This window comes from Alnus glutinosa, chromosome 11, assembly GCF_958979055.1.
Source record: "Alnus glutinosa chromosome 11, dhAlnGlut1.1, whole genome shotgun sequence".
In the NCBI taxonomy this organism is placed as follows: domain Eukaryota; kingdom Viridiplantae; phylum Streptophyta; class Magnoliopsida; order Fagales; family Betulaceae; genus Alnus; species Alnus glutinosa.
This window is the reverse complement of record NC_084896.1, coordinates 27,164,941-27,183,169: the sequence shown is the minus strand read 5'-3', so window position 1 is coordinate 27,183,169 and position 18,229 is coordinate 27,164,941. Positions and strand designations below refer to the sequence as shown.

The 18,229-nt window shown below is 35.3% G+C and overlaps 2 protein-coding genes across 2 annotated transcripts; one reads left to right on the top strand and one right to left on the bottom strand.

The window, feature by feature from the left end:
- Positions 1-761: 761 nt before the first annotated feature.
- LOC133882258 (phosphoribosylamine--glycine ligase) lies at positions 762-5,686 on the top strand. Its single transcript, XM_062321387.1, has 5 exons — positions 762-1,188; positions 2,051-2,427; positions 2,770-3,300; positions 4,762-5,184; positions 5,357-5,686. Exons 1-4 carry the CDS (start codon positions 915-917, stop codon positions 5,176-5,178), a joined length of 1,599 nt encoding a protein of 532 aa, XP_062177371.1. The 5' UTR covers positions 762-914; the 3' UTR covers positions 5,179-5,184; positions 5,357-5,686.
- A 454-nt stretch (positions 5,687-6,140) lies between these two features.
- Positions 6,141-8,778, bottom strand: LOC133881332 (uncharacterized). The gene is made up of 2 exons (XM_062320254.1): positions 8,591-8,778; positions 6,141-6,940 (listed from the first exon to the last, which is right to left on the bottom strand). The coding sequence occupies exons 1-2, from the start codon at positions 8,739-8,741 to the stop codon at positions 6,141-6,143; spliced, it is 951 nt and encodes a 316-aa protein (XP_062176238.1). The 5' UTR covers positions 8,742-8,778.
- Between the last annotated feature and the right edge of the window lie 9,451 nt (positions 8,779-18,229).

The following is an 18,229-nucleotide window of genomic DNA, read 5'->3' as shown; positions in this document are numbered from 1 at the left end:
CAAAACGCTAAGCCGACAAGTGGAGAGCAACCCCGACACTGACGCGTGTAAAACATGCACCCCACACCGGGCCACCCCTGCTGCAGCCAATCAGCATTCCTTCCTGAAAACACCATCCCGCCGACCAGAAAGGGGATCGTGGCCCTCACGCGCAAGCCATACCCTCAACGTGTGCAGACCACGCTCCGAGCGTGGAAGTTCGACGTCGCCGGTGAATGAGACAACAGGAATAGAGGCTGACAGCGAACAAAGTCTGGGTGGTCGTGTCGAAAGATCTCTGGCGTAACACTATAGATCTAAGAGAAAAGAAAGCCGGAAAAACACGAACTGAGGTTACAACCCAAAGACGACTTCAAACGAAGTGAATTTGTTAAAACAAAAGGAAAACAACAACAAAAACACAAATAACCAAACTCCATAGCCCCAACAACTAGGAAGACAAACACTACCAACAGAAACAAGCCGAGAGGATCAAAAAAACTCCCATTGAAACAAACCAGAAGAACAAAAATCACACTAACTCATATAGAGACTAAAAGGATAAGCACCACGGGGAGAGGGACCCTCTCCCGTAGAGAACAAAGCTCTCAGAAAACTCCCTTAGCTTAATGCTACGAAATACTTTTGTCAGTGCTGTCAATCTCTCTCTGACTAATAGAATACTAAACAGCAATATTCTTTTAAAAAATACATGTAAATATAAAATAAAATTTGTGCATCTTTCAGCATTCATTTTCTAAAGAGGTTTAATAAAATAAATAAAGCCTTGAAAGGCTTAAACCCTCAGACTCAGTCCTCTCCTCTGCTTCTTCTTTCCCTTCCTCCGTTCAAATTCAAGCCCGGAGACAGAGAGCGAGAGGCAGGGCCGGCATTCCTCGAAAACCCAAAGGGGCATTTCCGGTACAGAAAAAAACATGTCTTGCGCCACCACCGCCGCTTTCGACCTCGTATCTTGTCTGAAACGACATAGCACCGCCACTGCCATTAACCACGTGCCACTTCCGAAGCCGTTCGTACGCTGTCGTTTCAGTTACTCTTCGTCTTCGGCGTCGTTCTCTGTGGGACCCCTCTACTCCAGCCCCGCCAATAACCAGTCGCGTTGTTTCGACGGCTCTCGATCGTTCTACTGCTCTGCCCTGAAATCACAGCCGTCGGCTTCCCTTGGCGTCCAGACCACTCCTCCGTCTGGTGAGAACCCTAATTTGTTTTCTATTTTTATTTTCTTTCTTCTCAACTGGGTTCGTTTGTATGTATCATTTTTTTTTTCTCTAAAAAGAAAAGCTTTTGCTAGGTATACCGGGGAATCAACGGACATGGTATGTCAATGTTGTTTCACAATTTTAATTTTTAAGGAGTTATTAATTTTTGAAAAGGAAATTAAAATTCAATAATAACCTCTTAGCAATCTTCTTGCTCAAAGCCAGTTTGGCATGTAGTACTACATAGTTTAGGAGATAGATAGAATAGTTTAGCATAGCCTATATTGTAGGCGGGTTTATGTTTTTATTTTTGCATTCTCATTGTAAATATTATGTTTATGAACAAAATAACTGGTAAGTTATTTGGTTTTGAGAGTGGTCTTGAAGAGTGATTTTTTGGTTTTGATTTGAAATAGTATTTTGATGTGATATAAATGTGAGAAGCGTTTTTGTTGGGATCCATATTTAAAAAGTGTTTTATATTTTGAATAGTGTCTTATGTTTTGAAGATGGGTTTTAAGAAAAATGTGTTTTTGGAAAGTGTTTTCAAAACCGTTGCTAAACTATAATTTTTTTGTTTTTTAAAAAAAAAAAAATCAGATTTTTCTAGGGTAATTCTGCGATTTTGAGTTCTTAAAACACTAACTATTACTCTTAATTAAATAGGTTAAATTTTATCACCTCAGCATTCACCATCTTGGAGGATCCTTAATGTTTTTCTAACTGATTATATGTCAGTAAGTTGTATGTTGAAGTGGCAATATTTGAACCATTTAAAACGTGTATTTTTTTTTTTTTACCTGTTTCTGTGTGGGTGATTCACTGACACTCTTTGTTTACTGATGTTGCAGAAGAAGAGAGGGTGGTGGTTTTGGTCATTGGTGGAGGGGGAAGAGAACATGCACTTTGCTATGCCTTGCAGCGATCTCCCTCCTGTGATGCAGTATTCTGTGCGCCTGGTAATGCCGGGATATCCAACTCAGGAAATGCCACTTGTATTTCGGACCTTGACATCTTGGATAGTGCAGCTGTAATATCCTTCTGCCGCAAATGGGGTGTGGGATTGGTTGTTGTGGGACCAGAGGCTCCTCTTGTTTCAGGCCTTGTAAATGATCTAGTTAAGGCTGGAATCCCTACATTTGGTCCTTCAGCCGAGGCTGCTGCTTTGGAGGGTTCCAAGAACTTCATGAAGAATTTATGTAACAAATATGGAATCCCTACTGCAAAGGTTTGTCTCACCTTCGTCTCCTTGATTGATGTTTTTGAGAACTTTACTGCATTATTATAAATTTCATTTTCAAAAATTCTTTGTACTGGTAAAAGCAATGTTGCATTGGTATGTGATTGTTGTTTAACACGGTTTATTCTTCTTAATTAGACTGAGAAAATGACATAGAACTCATACTCCATTTAACCCGTTCCCATCCCTATATTCTGGGTCTTATTTTTAATCAGCATTCCTTTTCACCCTTTTAATTGTTACATTTACTACCTTTTCCTGTTTTTTTTCTAGTAAAATTTTAAACTCTATGATCAACTTTTCTTGCTAATGCATTGGTTAATTGTGCAGTATAAAACATTTACAGATCCATCTACAGCAAAGCAATACATTCAAGAGCAAGGGGCACCAATTGTTATCAAAGCAGATGGATTGGCAGCTGGAAAAGGAGTTGTCGTTGCTATGACTGTGGAGGAAGCATATGAAGCTGTCGATTCAATGCTGGTAAAGGGCACTTTTGGTTCTGCTGGTTGCCGTGTCATTGTTGAAGAGTGTCTGGAAGGAGAAGAAGTATCTTTTTTTGCCTTAGTGGATGGAGAGAATGCCCTTCCTTTAGAGTCTGCTCAGGACCATAAACGAGTTGGGGATGGTGATACAGGGCCCAATACGGGTGGGATGGGGGCATACTCTCCTGCACCCATCTTAACAGAGGAACTTCAGTCGTTGGTCATGAAATCCATAATTCTCCCTACAGTGAAAGGAATGGCTGAAGAGGGGTGCAAGTTTGTTGGGGTTTTGTATGCTGGCCTCATGATCGAGAAAAAGTCTGGCTTACCAAAGCTAATTGAGTACAACGTGCGATTTGGAGATCCAGAGTGTCAGGTCAGTAACTGGCTTTAAGTAGATATTTTATGCTATATGATATAGCAAATAATACAAATATTAATGGCCCTGCTGATCTTCAAGAAACAAAATAGCAGGCCACAAATTTTGGTAAGAAATTGAATGTAACATTTATTTTCAGTTCAAAACTCAATCCAATGCATCTATCTAACTTGATGGTCAGTTTTGGTATTGTGTTTTTATCATTTGAAAGTTTTCTTTTCTTTTAGTCCTTTAAGAAGTCTTTGCAAAAATTGATCCACAATCAATTGTGTTTAAGATTGACATGTTGAACGATTTGGTTGTGTCATGAGTAGATCTATGCTTACATATTAGGCTAGAGTTGTAGCATTGACTGATTCCATCCTACGCAATGGGCCCTTTATTCCACTTTTTAGGATGTTCTAAAATATTGTCCACTTTAAAAGTTCAGTGGACACAATTTTAATCACTTTATTTGAAAAGTCAGTACCCTGTTTTTCTTTTAATTAAAGATGGTAATTATGGAAACTGGTATCATTTTATTTGAAGACAGAGCATTAGTTGATGTACCCTTAAAAGGTTGGATTTTCTGAATAGGACAAACAATATGGGATGGAGGGAGTAGCATGTAGCATGAGAATATTGGGGCCAAGTTAGTGAGATAGGGGAGAGCAGAATATATAAGTCAAAGCCAGATCAGTTATCCTTGTTTCTAGGTATCTTTTTCTTTTTTTCATGCCAAATTCTGGTTTGTCTCTTTTGAAATTAGTATATATATTGCTTACATGAGATGAGCTATGTGGTGTATGTCATGCGCAAATAAATGCATGGGTTCAATTATATACTTCTACCTGTTTAAAACCTTTTGATGGATCTGGTGTAAAAGATCCTTGTGTTTTCTATGGGTGTAGCTATATGTTCTGTTGTACTTCTATATTATGGTCCAAATACCTTTCACTGAAGAAAAAAAAAAAAAAGTGTAATGCTATTTAGTAGATTGTTATACGGATGTCATGCAACTGGGATGACGTGACAGTGAAAATCAGCATTTGGATCAGTAAAGGCCTGTAAAAAGAAAAATTAAGGCCTAATTTTTACTGCTACATCATCCTAATTGTATGATAGTTATATAGCAGACTATTAAACAACATTTCTCAAAAGGAAAAAGTAAGACACAAAGGGACCGACAATGAAGAACAAAGAGGATAATTTTGTGGGACAATCAATTGTGCGATGTGTGGAGATGCCGCTTGGTATTGTTGACTGCACTTGCATGGCCATGTTTATTTTACTAAGAACCAAGAAGTAACAACAGTATGAGTAAAATTGTTGACATAACAGTCTGTAAATTAGATTGCAAGTCACACCTCTTTGGCACCTCTTGATAACCTTTGTTATTCATCAGTACATATATGTGTGTATATTATGATGACGTAAATTGATTTTTTTGGGGTATTCTATGCCCTTAATGATAAACAGGTCTTGATGGTTCGATTGGAGTCGGATCTGGCACAAGTTCTGCTTGCAGCTTGTAGAGGAGAGCTAAGTGGAGTATCCTTGAGCTGGTCCCCAGGGTCTGCCATGGTGGTGGTAATGGCAAGTAAGGGCTACCCTGGGGCATATGAGAAGGGAACTGTGATTCGGAACCTTGAAGATGCACAGCATGTTGCTCCATGTGTTCAGATATTTCATGCTGGAACAACCCAAGACTCGGAAGGCAACTTCATTGCTGTTGGGGGACGTGTTCTTGGGGTTACAGCCAAGGGAAGAGACCTTGAAGAGGCACGAGATCGAGCTTACCAGGCTGTTGATGAAATCAACTGGCACGGCGGATTCTGCAGGCGGGATATCGGTTGGAGAGCACTTCCCCATAAACAATTTGCTACAAAAGGGTGAACTAGTGTGAGAAAATAAATGTTTTACTTTTGGTGAATATTGAAAAATGGCTCATGATATAAATTAACATCATTTACAGGAGGGGAGAAAATAGGCTTGTTCTTCAACTTTTTTTTGGCTTATTATGGATCTTCCACGCCATATTACTGAAATGTTGATTAATCCATCTGTTTTGTAGCCAAAGATTGAACGGAAAAAGTCCAGCATTTCTCGATACATGGAATCCCTAAATGGAAAAAATGTTTGAAATAGCAAAATAGATATGTAAGCCAAAAAAGGATGCAGCACGTTTGTTTATACTTTGCAAATGTGAATGTTTCAAGTAATTTGGAGTGAAATTTTGAATGCGAAGTCCACCAGTATTGGGCAAACTATAATTTGGAGTTCACCTGCTTGGGGTAGGTAGGCAGGCCCTACACCTGTATTTTTTTATGGGGCAGTTCGAGCCAAATTGTAGACAAACTCGATCCTGAAAAGTTATGTTTATGTAACAAATTTGAGATTTTCATTTAAACTCTTTTGGACAGCTAATATAAGAGGACCTTTATGAGGCTCATCTGCTCGAGCAAGTCTTGGGCTGTCCGCATATCTATTAGTACAAGTAAGCCCTATAAAAGTTTTCTCATACTACTTGTCCGAATCACTAGCAATTCGGGTAAGATCTCAATCCTTAGTTAGAAGTACAAATTGAACTCTAAGAAACCAAAGATTTCATTCAATGTCTCTGTTCTATACTTCTATATATATACTTGCCTGTGATCTCTTCACAGATAACACGCATAAATTGATAGGTACAATCTATTTTAACACTGCACAACAATCATACACATCGCACAAAACCAACACCAAAGAATTAGGTATAGAATGACAAAAAAACAATCATCTATACCATCTTTTACAAGTTGATCTCTTGCTTAATTTGGCTACTCCTTTTGATAGCCTGAATATATATCTCCATGCCTTCACTCCCAAGTGGCCTTTCTTGGACTCCGAGGAAGACTTCCAGTTCCTGATCTATCAACCCCGCCACTGCCACAAACAGACACCCCGCACTCATTGCAATACCCACAGCCGGCCGATCCACTCTCTCTGTGCTGCCTACTCGATGGCTGATAATGGTTTATGCCGCCGCCATAACCCATTAAGCTCCTCCCCATGTCAACACCTTTGTGAGGATCCAATGGTGGTCTAGAATGGTAGCCATGGAAATGGTGTTGTTGACGGCTTTGGTGGTACTGGTAAAAGAGGTGGTTTCCATTGCCATTTCCGACGCCGTTGCCGTGGTGTTGGAAGTTGTTGAGGCTGCGGAGGCTAGGAGAGCTCCGGACTTTATGCATCGGAACTCGACCATTAATAAAGTTGGTGTCATTGGTCATAGAATTATCAACATTTTGGGCTTTTGGGGAAGAGCAGTGGGGAGAAGAATAGGCGGATGAGACATTGAAAGTGAGCTTAGAACGACCGGAAGTTGTACGAGTTATGCCATTGATGGCATCAATATAGCGCTGCTGATCTAGTGCATGGGGTGGTTCGATGAAGGCTGCGGCTGCTTGGTTCTCGACTATGATCGGGTTGATGGACGGGAACAAGAAGGCTCGGAGCCTTGGAGTTCCTTGGCTTTCATGGCGGTCGTATTCATCGAGCATGTGCTTTAGGTCCTCCTCAGATCTGACGGACACAAGAGCATCAAGATCCTCAGGGATTACTTGGTACTTGAGGACCATTTCCTTATCAAACTGTGGAGTTAACTTCTTCATTAGCTCTGTTTAACAACAAAGAAGAGACCACAAGGAAAATGACAATGTAATTATATTATTGCATTTAGCAAATGTCAAAAGTTAGTCACTTTTGTAATCATATCCTCAATTTAAAAGTATTAATTTAAGGTTTTCGTCTTTCAAAAGCTTGTAATGTCAAACTTTTAAATTATAACGAAATAAATGAAATCCCCAAACTACTCCCATCAAAATTCAAGGTATTTTTGTAATTTTATAAACATATTAGGAATATTTTGAGGATTTCACTAATCAATCATTTGATTTAATGAAGAATTTGGATGAGAGTGTTGACATTGCAAACTTATGAAATATGGTATTCCTAAATTAACACTTTTTAAGCTTTAAAAGTATAATTGCAAAAGTAATAAAAGATTAGGTGTAGTAAGTGAAGATTTCTTCTTCTTCTTCTTCTTCTTCTTTCTTTCTTTCTTTCTTTCTTTTTTTAATTTTTTTTTTTAAACAATTCTTGAAGCTAAACACTATATATAATGACAGCACTCTGAATGACATGGTGCACAAGACAAGAAGTTGCTTAAGTTCTAGTGAATTTTGGCCATTCAAAAGGACATGCTCAAGCTCCAAATAAAAGTTGGAGACAGAGAAAATAAAGTGTTCTATATTTTTTCATGAACTTTTCCATTTCTTTTTTGGTTGAGTTAACCAACTTGATGGTCCGAAGAATGAATTGGGATCCGGTACAATGAAGTTGTCTATTGCATATGCAATGAACAATCCTATGTGAGAGACTATTCGGACCTATATTAAAATTTTAAGGGACAACTACGTACGTGTGACAAACACCCATATTAAATTTTGGTAGATAATCAATGTTTGACTCTTAACACATGTCTCTATGCTTTGATACCATTTGTAATAAAATCAAGAACATACTAACACTCAAAAAGACTAATAACAATTGAAGTTCTAATTTTTTAATCATTTATATGATTACCTAGTGGCTAGCATATATAGATCAAAATGAAACTTAAATCATTCGTGAAACTCTTTCACAATCCAATTCAACCCAATCCAAAGCATCATATATATAACCAGAGACAAAACCAAAGGGTCCCAGGATGCCCCAAAGGGTCCCAGGGCCAAGGGCATCCTGGTTCCGTCTCAAACTATGCACAAATTTTGAGATCGTGTGAGGCCAATCCAAAGCATCATACACTTAGAGACGAAACCAAGGGGTCCCAAGGCTAAGGACCTCATGGTTTCGTCTCAAATTATGTATAAATTTTAAAATTTGAGGACCATGATCCTCACGGGTGTATCTTGTTCTATCTCTAATTAATAATACCCTTAAAAAGAAAAAGAATACACAAATATGATTCACTTTCCTTTTCTTTTTTTTTTCTTTTCTTTTTTTTCTTTTTGCACAGGAGTTATATATTTTCCTCAAAACAAATACAACCTATATCTCTAATATATATAAGAGATATTTTTTCTTAAAAAAAAAAAAAACATAATTATATATAGACACACACATATATACGTTGACAGAGGCCATTAAATAACCTAAAAATGTGTAATGTCGGATAAATATGAAACAAGTCTGCATGTATATATGTACGTATAATATTGCATGTAAATTAAAATACATCCTCCATCAATCTATGCACAAAATTAACCTGAGAAAGTGATGTCACGAGGGATGGCGATGACACGTGTCTCACCACCCATGTACTTGAGTTGACCGTCGGTGGGCCTAGGGAGGATCCTCCCGCCATGGCTGCACAGGAACTTCACCCTGTTCTTAGGCGACAACGTCCCTTCATCCATCACTCCGCCATTGTCGCCCCCTTGAATTTCTTCACCCACCATTAATTATATATATACACAGAAAATATGAAGAAGAAGAAGATGAAAGGAGAAAAAGAAAGAGATTAAAATGAATGAACGATGGTTAAATGGAAAAAGATAAATATGGGAGGAGATCGAGAATAATCGAGAGAGGTTTGAGGGTGATTAATTTAGAAGATTTTCCCAAAAATAGGAAGTGAAAACAGACGGATGTGGGGGTGTTTGTTTAGAAGAAACAAGGTTTACTGTTTCCACGTACGTACACACCTCTCTGTTGTTCCCTGTCTCTTTCCGAGTAATGTTACATATCATCCTTATGTTTCTCGTTTATCCCTCAAAATTGATGTGGTTCTTAAAATTACCATCAGATCAAAATTTAACAGTGGTCTATCATAAATTCAGTGGTAATTTTAAGAGTCACATCAATTTTAGAAGGATAAAAGGAAAACATAAAGGTGATATGTAGCATTACTCGTCTCTTTCTGCTGCATACGTCTCCGCCGCTATATTTTCAATGGATTTCCATCCCTCTATCTCTCTTTTTCCACGTGTTTTTATCTTACGCTTTCCTAATATATGGATTCCTATTTTTATTATTTTGTGTATGAAAATTATAATTATAGAAAATAATAAAATAGAAAATGCTGATAAGATAAAATGTCTACTACTTAATTTAGAAATAATAATTAAGAATTCTAACCCGGAATAACTTGAAAATTGACTAATTGGGGACATTTATTTTACTATTAAAATTTTATTAGTATATATATATGATAAAAATACAATATACATAATATCTAGTCATTTAATTCAAATTTAGGCGTATTAAGATTCAAATAATCATAGATGCACCTGGCCGCTAATACTGATGACACGTGCTTTACTAGATGGCTTCCATGCAGCTTTAGTTGCAGCAGGACTTGGATACAGAATGAGAACCGAAGAGGTTTTGGGCCTTAAAGGCCCATTATCAGAACTAGTTCGATATTTCTTTTTTTTCTTTTTTTATTTTTAGTTTCTATTTTTATATGGATTATGAATCCAAATGACTTTTGTTCTTCCATTTCTTTCTCTTTTTTTTTTCCAAACCATTCTCTTTGCATTTTTTGTTTTTTTTTTTTCCCCTTGATTTCATCTCTTTCTTCATTCAATATTCACTTTATTCATTTAATTAATATTCAATTCACAGTTACAAACTAAAGGGAGGGGCTTTTATTGGAATCTTTTTCTAAATTTACAGTATTAGATATTAATTAGATATATCTTTAGTCTCCTTGCTCAGGAAAAAAAATGTATTGTTTGTAAGTGTGTTTTTATTTTTATTTTTTATTAAACAAAAGAGATTTAAAAATGTAGAAAAATTTATTTTTCAAATAGTAGGAAAGTGTGTCTTTTAAGAACACACGATTTAAATGAGAAACTGCGATTTTATCAAACGCTTAACTGCGTTTTTAAAAATTGTATTTTTCAAATCATACATTTTAAAATCTCTATTTTAAATCACAAATCCAAACAGACTCTAATTCGACCTATTAAATTGACATATGTCCTTAAAATATTTGATTTTCACATGCATTTTTAAAAATATATGTCAATTTAATATATTGGGTTGAAAATATTTATTTCAACCCAATTTAGAATAAAATTTTGATGGGGATTGTAATAGTAATAATTTTTTATGTTCGCATTATTGCTTTTTATTGGTTAGTTTTTCATATATCATCATCTTTACAGGACGACAAATTTCTTATGTCTTTGTTTTTAAGTAATGGATTTTCAATCTTGATATATTCCTTCTTATACAACTTGAAGAATAAAAATAATTGCAGGGTGACCACTCCTCCATAATGGATGGTACCATATATAAATTTTGTGATTAATTAGCAAATATCGCATGGATCTAGAACTAACAAGAACAAAAATAAAAAATAAAAGAGCCCAACTATGATGAGAATGCTCCCATCCACCTCATCACGATCTGTGTATAATACCCTGAATGATTTTAAGCATGTAAAACTAGGCACACATTCTATGTGCTTTTCCTTACATTCAATCAGTTCTATTATCATCAATTTGCCAAGGATTTTGATATAAATTTTAAGTGAAATTCACCCTGAAAAATCGACTTACAAAGGGAGAGTAGTTCTTTCTCTTTTGATGGCTTATTTAACGACTTAAACACTATGCTCATCCATAGTACTAAAACATTTTAATTAACCTATAAGTTGTCTTCTCTGTAACTCGACCACAAAATCGCAACCCATTCAATCTCATACTTGACAAACTATGTTCGAATCCATACTCGACATGGAACCTGATTCTGATACCAAATGATGTAAATCTTAGATAGAACTCACCCTTAAAACTAGTTGAAAATTAAGGGTATCCAATAATTTATATATACATGGTTAATATTACACTTACGCCATTTGAAACACGCTTAGAATAGTAAGATACTTGCATCATAAAACATTGCAGCAATGATTGTCATTTGATGAACTTTGTGAACACAACTTTAAAAAGTGTTGAAAGAGAGATGTTAACCAATCTTTAGGATAATTCACTATTCGTAAGTTACCCACAATTGGAAATACCTTTATTTTTTAAGTTCTGTAACAATTTTTTTTTTTTAAAAAAAAAAAAAAAAAAAAAAAAGCTTTACTCACTAATCAAACACATAATAAATACACCATTATAATTAATTACTCAATACATCTAAAGATCTAATTTTCTTCTTGAGCCCTTTCACCATCAAACACAATCAAGAAAACAATAAAATAAAAAAGCACTCCATAACAAAATATAAATCTTGTAGCCAACATGTCATAGCTTCCAAGCTAAAATTACTACAGAATTTAAGGAAAAAAAACCAAAAAACAAAGAGCCTCTGCAACAAAAAGCAAGATAGTTTAATCTAATCTAAAATCCATCCAAACAAGAAATTAATCATCCAAAAATTTTCTTTTCCCCCGATCAAAGTCCAGTAAAAAAGGAAAGTAAGCAAAAGCTTAAGCACCCCATGATTTGAGCTTAACAAAAAGTTTTTATATAAAAAGCCTGAGCAGCTGGCATCTCTGCAACTCATTAAGCCACTTACATAAAAAGGAAAGCTATTAAGCTACAGTCCAAAAAGGCGCTTACAGGCTTTGAGGATCTTGCCTCCTCTATGCTTCTTCTTCATGGATCTTCTTGTCTCCCTCATTGTGTCCCCACCTTCATCACCATCATCATCGGCATCAATGGGTGATGCTAGTGTCACAGACTGATCATAGATCCTACAGTACCTCTCTGAAACGGAGGAAGATCTTTTCACAGAGAATGCCCTCTTCACTGTAGACTGGAATCCAGAAGTCGAAGAAACAGAGCCAAACTTCTCCCCATTGCCATCTCCATCTTCTTTCTCTGTTTTGGACTCCTTGATTTGACTGCCTTCGTGGCCTTTCGATTTGGGGTCTGAGTCAGTTTCTTTGGTGGCTTCTGGGGTCTGAGGAAATGAGAAAACATCCGAGAAATCCATGGATCTTGATTTCTGGGTGTTAATGGCTTTGATCTTTGAATAACCATTCATTGCTTTGGTGCTGGTAAAAGTGACGTTGGTTCAATGTCGAGGGGATATGCTGCTGGCCTATTGAGGAGTCAGAGGTACAGCTTGGAGCATGACGAAGAGAGCAATAAATATGCAAAAGGCACTGATGATGAGGGGCCAGAAAGGGCCCGGCCGCATGGGATCGGAAATAAGGATAAGATTCTCTGTCTGAATCGGTAGCAATTGTCTGAATAAGTGGCCGGACGGCTGAACATGCCACAATTTATTTGTACATATTGTGAATAATCCTAAGAAGAATGTGGTCTAACAGTTTAACTTCCAGTTAAATAGAGATAGAACTCTAAAAGCAAATCAAATTTCAAGCACTCATAGATCAAGTAGAAATAGTAAATTTAGTTTAAGTTTGACTCTATTTCTTTGTCTATAAATAGGTTCATACCTCAAATATAAATGATAGACTAATTATTTTATGCATTGAATATACTTTTCTCTCATAATTTAATTTATTTCAAAAAAGTCTTTAGCATCGGGCCTGAGTAAATAATCAAGCATTCAAGCGGTCTAAGATTATTTGAATAAGTGGGTCTAATATAAATCTTTTACAAAATTACTAAGCTTGACAATTTTGATACATTCCGCGAATTTGACACGAACACGACATGAATATAGAGAGTTTGGGTTTAGGTTATAACTCGTTTATGACCCGTCAACCCGTTTATGACCTACCAACCTGTTTATAATACGTTTATGATCCGTTTATGACCCATCAATCAATTTATAACATATTTATAACGTGATAATTACACATTTTTTTATCAAATTAGTTAAATGGATTGACACGCTAATCCGATGAGTTGACACGACAATCCAAATTGCGGAAAGCCTAAAAATTACTGTCAATTGGAATAGGAATTATTCCATTCCAAACTGTTGGTTGGAAACGTGCTAGAGACATGACGTGGATGAGTGTACCTGCAATGCGGTAGATTGGTGGGACGGTTTGTTGTTTTGTGTTTTGGTTTTTGGTTTTTGATTTGAAAAAATGTTTGAAACATGACAAAAAGATATAACAATTTAAAGTGTTTTATATTTTAAATTATTTATTAATAAACATACCCAAATATACGTAATTTTAGTAGTATTTTTTTTTTCTCCTAATCAAATTAGAAATAGAAAGCAATTTTAAGAGAGCAACGGTAATTCTTTTAAATTGTATTTGATAATTTTTATTTTTAATTTAGATTATTAAATAAACCTTGTATGGGACAACAAATCTAATAATTAATTTGCAAAATAGATTGTCAGCAAATTGACCGAAAAATGATGTGTAACAACTCTCAAATTTTTAAACCAAAAGACTATTTGTTAATGGCCCAAATTTAACCCTACTTCTTTTTTCCCCACTCGTGAACTACTCAATTCACATGTTTTTGTTGAGATTATACGTCACATCACATATCGCAATAAAAAAGTATGACTTGGAGCATTGAATGTGCAAGGGCACAAGGCATTAGCATTAGAGCATGCATGGCATGGATGTTCAACAATAATAGTTAAAGTAGTATTAAAAAAATATAATTATTTTTTTTAATTATTATTTTTTTATTTTTTTTCTAATGAATTTTATATTCTATTATTTATTTGCATTTAAATATTATTTTGTGTGAGAAAAAATGTGAAAGAAATATGGAGTAAAAGAAAGAGAAAAAAAGGAAAATGAAAAAAAAAAAAAAAAAAAACTTTTTATGGTGTGAATAGTGGATAGGCAGCTATTGTTTCAACAAAGCTTTCAAAAAATCCAATGGTGCATGAAATCTGGCGGTGAGGGTGATTGGTAGAAATGGGTTTACTAATTGTATTCAACAAGTTGTGATAATAGTTGTATGCTCTGTTTGTTTTGGTGTAAAATATTTTTGACATTTTTTTTGTGTTTGGTACGGGCAAAAATAATGGTCAACAGAAATCATTTAATTTCAGTTTGACTGCAAAATCCTAATTAATTTTTGGAAAAATCGTAAATCGTTTTCTGGATTTAAACTCTTCGTTCTTGCACGCACGTTTGTGGGAATCCGCTGTCGTCGAGTATTGGAGTTTATTGGTAGCCCGACTCTACTGTTGAATATCCTCAAATTTTGGTATCCGATTGCCGAAATCCAACGGCACTGACCAGGTTTAGGCCAAATTGGCCGAAATTTGACAAGTACAGTTGAATTCCAACCGTATCGTCTGGATTCCGACCAGTTTGGCAGAAACCTGAAAATTTCTTCTGGAATCCATGGACGTTGCCAGATTCTAGCGGATCGAATTCCGATCAAACTGGCCATAATATGATCAGTACGGCCGAAATCCATAAATTTTTGCCGAATTCCGGCCGAACCAGAATCCGGCGATGATGACCAGACGTCGTCGAATTTCGATGGCGGTTGCCAAATTCTATTTTACACCGTTAGTATTTTTTCGTACAAGTCAAACGCCGAAAAATATTTTTTAAGAAAATCATTTTTTTCTGAAAAATAATTTTATTGAAAATATTTTACGACAAAAAACATTTTACGTCGAAACAAACGGAACAATAATATAAATACGAATGACAGTTATAAGTTTCATTTGGTTGCATCAGCATGACAATTATTATGACAATTGCTTCCTCTCCAATAGAATTGTACGTGTAACATTAAAAAATGTATATCATGTTGATTAGGAAAAGGAAGTGCATAACATGTCGATTTTATCTCTTGTACAATCTACATATATATTGTCTTGTGCGTGGCATGATTACGACATATATATCACAGTTATCAAATTTTGAGTTTCTTTATAAACATGTCAATATTCTGAAGTCTTACACGTACATCTCGTGATTGCTTTTGAATGGCTGCCAGGACCGCAACAGCTTTCTTCTTTGAATTTTGAATCAATTAACCCAAGATTCAAATATGAATCTCTGTGGGGTTCTTTATTTTGAAAATTAATAAATTATATATATCCTGTGTATGTACATATATAGTTGATAACGATAGTGCATGTCGTGAACATGCATGTGGGGTAACAAGTCACGATCTGTTCAATTATATACTTTTGTGCATAATTCATTGTTCACACCAATGATGTGGCTCATAGTGAAAATATTGTCAAACTTGTTCACATGTTAGACTTAGATATAGCTCTAACTCTAGATCTAACCAACATAAATAGTAAACCAGCAGGTAAAGACCTCCCAAGTGCTTGACCTAAAGCACTATAAATTCAGCTCAAAATAAATTTTCCAAAGTCCGAGCGTAGATCATAAAATGTTGAAGCATATTTTTTTGTATTGTCGGATTGGCAACGGGGCTCTTGCAAAACAAGATAAAAAGAAACCGGAAACCACTAGTCTCAAAAGATTGAAAGAGCCTCCAATGCTTAAGTCAGTAAATAATTATATAAGAGGGAACTTAATGGAGAGAGCGGGAGATACCTCTCCATAGCGGGTTTATACCTCTCTTATTATTTTTTATGTAGAAGTCGCTTGAATGGACCTAGCTAGGGTGATTATTTATTGTATCACCATAGAATGAATAACGTCCGGCCATTTGTTTTGGGTAATTTTTTTTTATTGGCAAGTGCACACGAGTTAGTATTAGTAGATCCATTGTGATACAAGTTCATTCCTCCAACAATCCATTGATGTTTAGCTTTGATTTGTTACTTCTCTTAAATCGTTAGGTTCTCCTGCGACTTTTTTATTTGATGAAGTTTTTGGCCTATTTTTAGTTCTATCTTATATTGTTTATTTTTGAGTGATATTGTATATGTGATTTTTATTCTTATTGTATTGAGATGAAGAGAAGAACAAGGAATTTTTTAGTGGGTCTGAACCTAATTAAATATGTAGTTCTTCTATATGTGCACGCATGTAAATAAAAATAGACAAGTCTTAAACTTAATTTCATATTAAGTCATAAGTCATAAGTATTATATATAAAAGTTACATGCCTATAAAATATCTTTAAAAATAAATTTTCTTACGAATTACAAAAATGTTATAGTTTGTTATAGACATGTACAACAAAAAAAAAAAAAAAAAAAAAAAAAAAAAACACCAAAAAAGAACTTTGTATCTCTTTCGAAGTGTGTTCAATGACGGTCTCTCATGAAATAAAATTCATCCATGCATTATCATTTATGTAATGAAATCCTTAGATATTTATTTCTCAATATAAACTAGCAAATGATCTGTCAAAAACACATATTTCATTCTATTACGTAAACTAGTTTTTACTAGCAGAGTAAATTTTTTAGGGGGGTTGAATTTCATTTTTGCCAGAGCCATCATATGATTAACCTTTAAATTTAATTTAATTTTTTCAAGGGTTTTGAAATTTTTTGGGGGGTCATGGACCCGGCAAAAATAGGGTTAATCATATGATGCCCCAGCAAAAATTAATTTTTAAGGGTTAATCCACCCTCTAAGTGCCTCCACCCTTGTTGAGATGTATTTGATGTCATTTTCTTGTACATTTATTTATTTTATTTTATTTGCAAATATACAATTGAATCTCTGTGGAACGTATATGTGGTTTCATAAATTCAATGGTGAATTTGCACATCTCTTATACAGAAATAGACGAGACGTGTAAGAAAATGAAAGTAAACATTTTCCTATATTGTATTGAATGAATGTCATTTGCCAAAAAAAAATAAAATAAAATAAAATTCCTCTAGTACTTGAAAAGATATGTAAAAGAATTAAACTAAAAATTTATCTTTTCATGTTCTCTTGATCGTCTCAGCATTCCTCCTATGATTTGGTTCTTTGATCTCTTTATAATTAATAATTGGATTTGTTTGATAATTTTTTTTAAAAAAATATTAATAAACACTGAAAAATACAAAATACTTCAAAAATATTTAAAATTATATTTACCTTTATATTATATTGTAACAGAAAACACTCTCTTAGGCCATCTTCAGCAGTTAGAGTTAAAATAGCTACCAAAAAAGCATCAATCTCTACTTTAACCACTGGTTTTCTTAAAATCACTCGAACAATAATCTCTATTCCACACTTTATTTTCTTTAAATAATATTTTTTAATATTGTTTTATTGTTTTATTTCTCTCTCTCTCTCTCTCTCTCTCTCTCTCTCTCTCTCTCTCTCCGGTCACTCCTCCTCACCGGTGGGTTCACCATAATTCCACACCCAATCAACTTCTGGCCAAAACACTCTCCGGTCACTCCTCCTTGCCGGTGGGTTCACTAGAATTCCACACCCAATTAACTTCCGGCCTAAACAATAACAAACACCAATTATCTCCAGAATTGATCAAACCCAAATTCACAAATCCAACAAGAGATTCACACACACAGCCGGAAGTTCACAACACAGCCAACACACACACAATTGAAATTACTAACGCCACCACAGAGAACACACCAAATCGACCAACTAAGGAAGAATCCACATAAAATCTCATTTCGCCTGAAATCACCCTTCAACCATTGGACGATGACTCGCGACCCGCAAGAAAATCGGAGCCTCTGCTCGACGGAAATCGGCACCTCTGCTTGCCAGAAAAAATCGGCACCTCTCCTCGGTCGGCCCATCTTTCTCAGATCTCCTTCTCTCTGATTCTTCTCCTCCCTTCTTCGTCGAACCCTAAGCGGGGAAGTGGGGGATATGCGGGATTAAAAGAGAGGGATTGCAGATGAGAAATGAGCGAGTGAGAGAGAGGCTGAAGTGGAGAGATGGTGAGAGAAAGAGAAAATATAATATAAAATAAAACAACCGATGAACAGTGAATAGCCAGTAGATGAAGTTAAAAAAAAAAAAGTTAAGATAACTACTCTATTGGATGAAGAAAAAAAGATAAAAATAATCTAATTTAACTTTTTGGTTAAAATAGAGCTTCTACCGGAAATGGCCTTATCATATCATAAC

Excerpts from the sequence above, each read along its gene's own strand:
- LOC133882258 (XM_062321387.1), top strand. The coding sequence starts at position 915 with ATGTCTTGCGCCACCACCGCCGCTTTCGACCTCGTATCTTGTCTGAAA. Across the intron at positions 1,189-2,050 it reads CCAGACCACTCCTCCGTCTG|AAGAAGAGAGGGTGGTGGTT; the intron begins GTGAGAACCCTA and ends CTGATGTTGCAG. Across the intron at positions 2,428-2,769 it reads ATGGAATCCCTACTGCAAAG|TATAAAACATTTACAGATCC; the intron begins GTTTGTCTCACC and ends TTAATTGTGCAG.
- LOC133881332 (XM_062320254.1), bottom strand. The coding sequence starts at position 8,741 with ATGGATGAAGGGACGTTGTCGCCTAAGAACAGGGTGAAGTTCCTGTGC. Across the intron at positions 6,941-8,590 it reads TCGTGACATCACTTTCTCAG|AGCTAATGAAGAAGTTAACT; the intron begins GTTAATTTTGTG and ends GTTGTTAAACAG.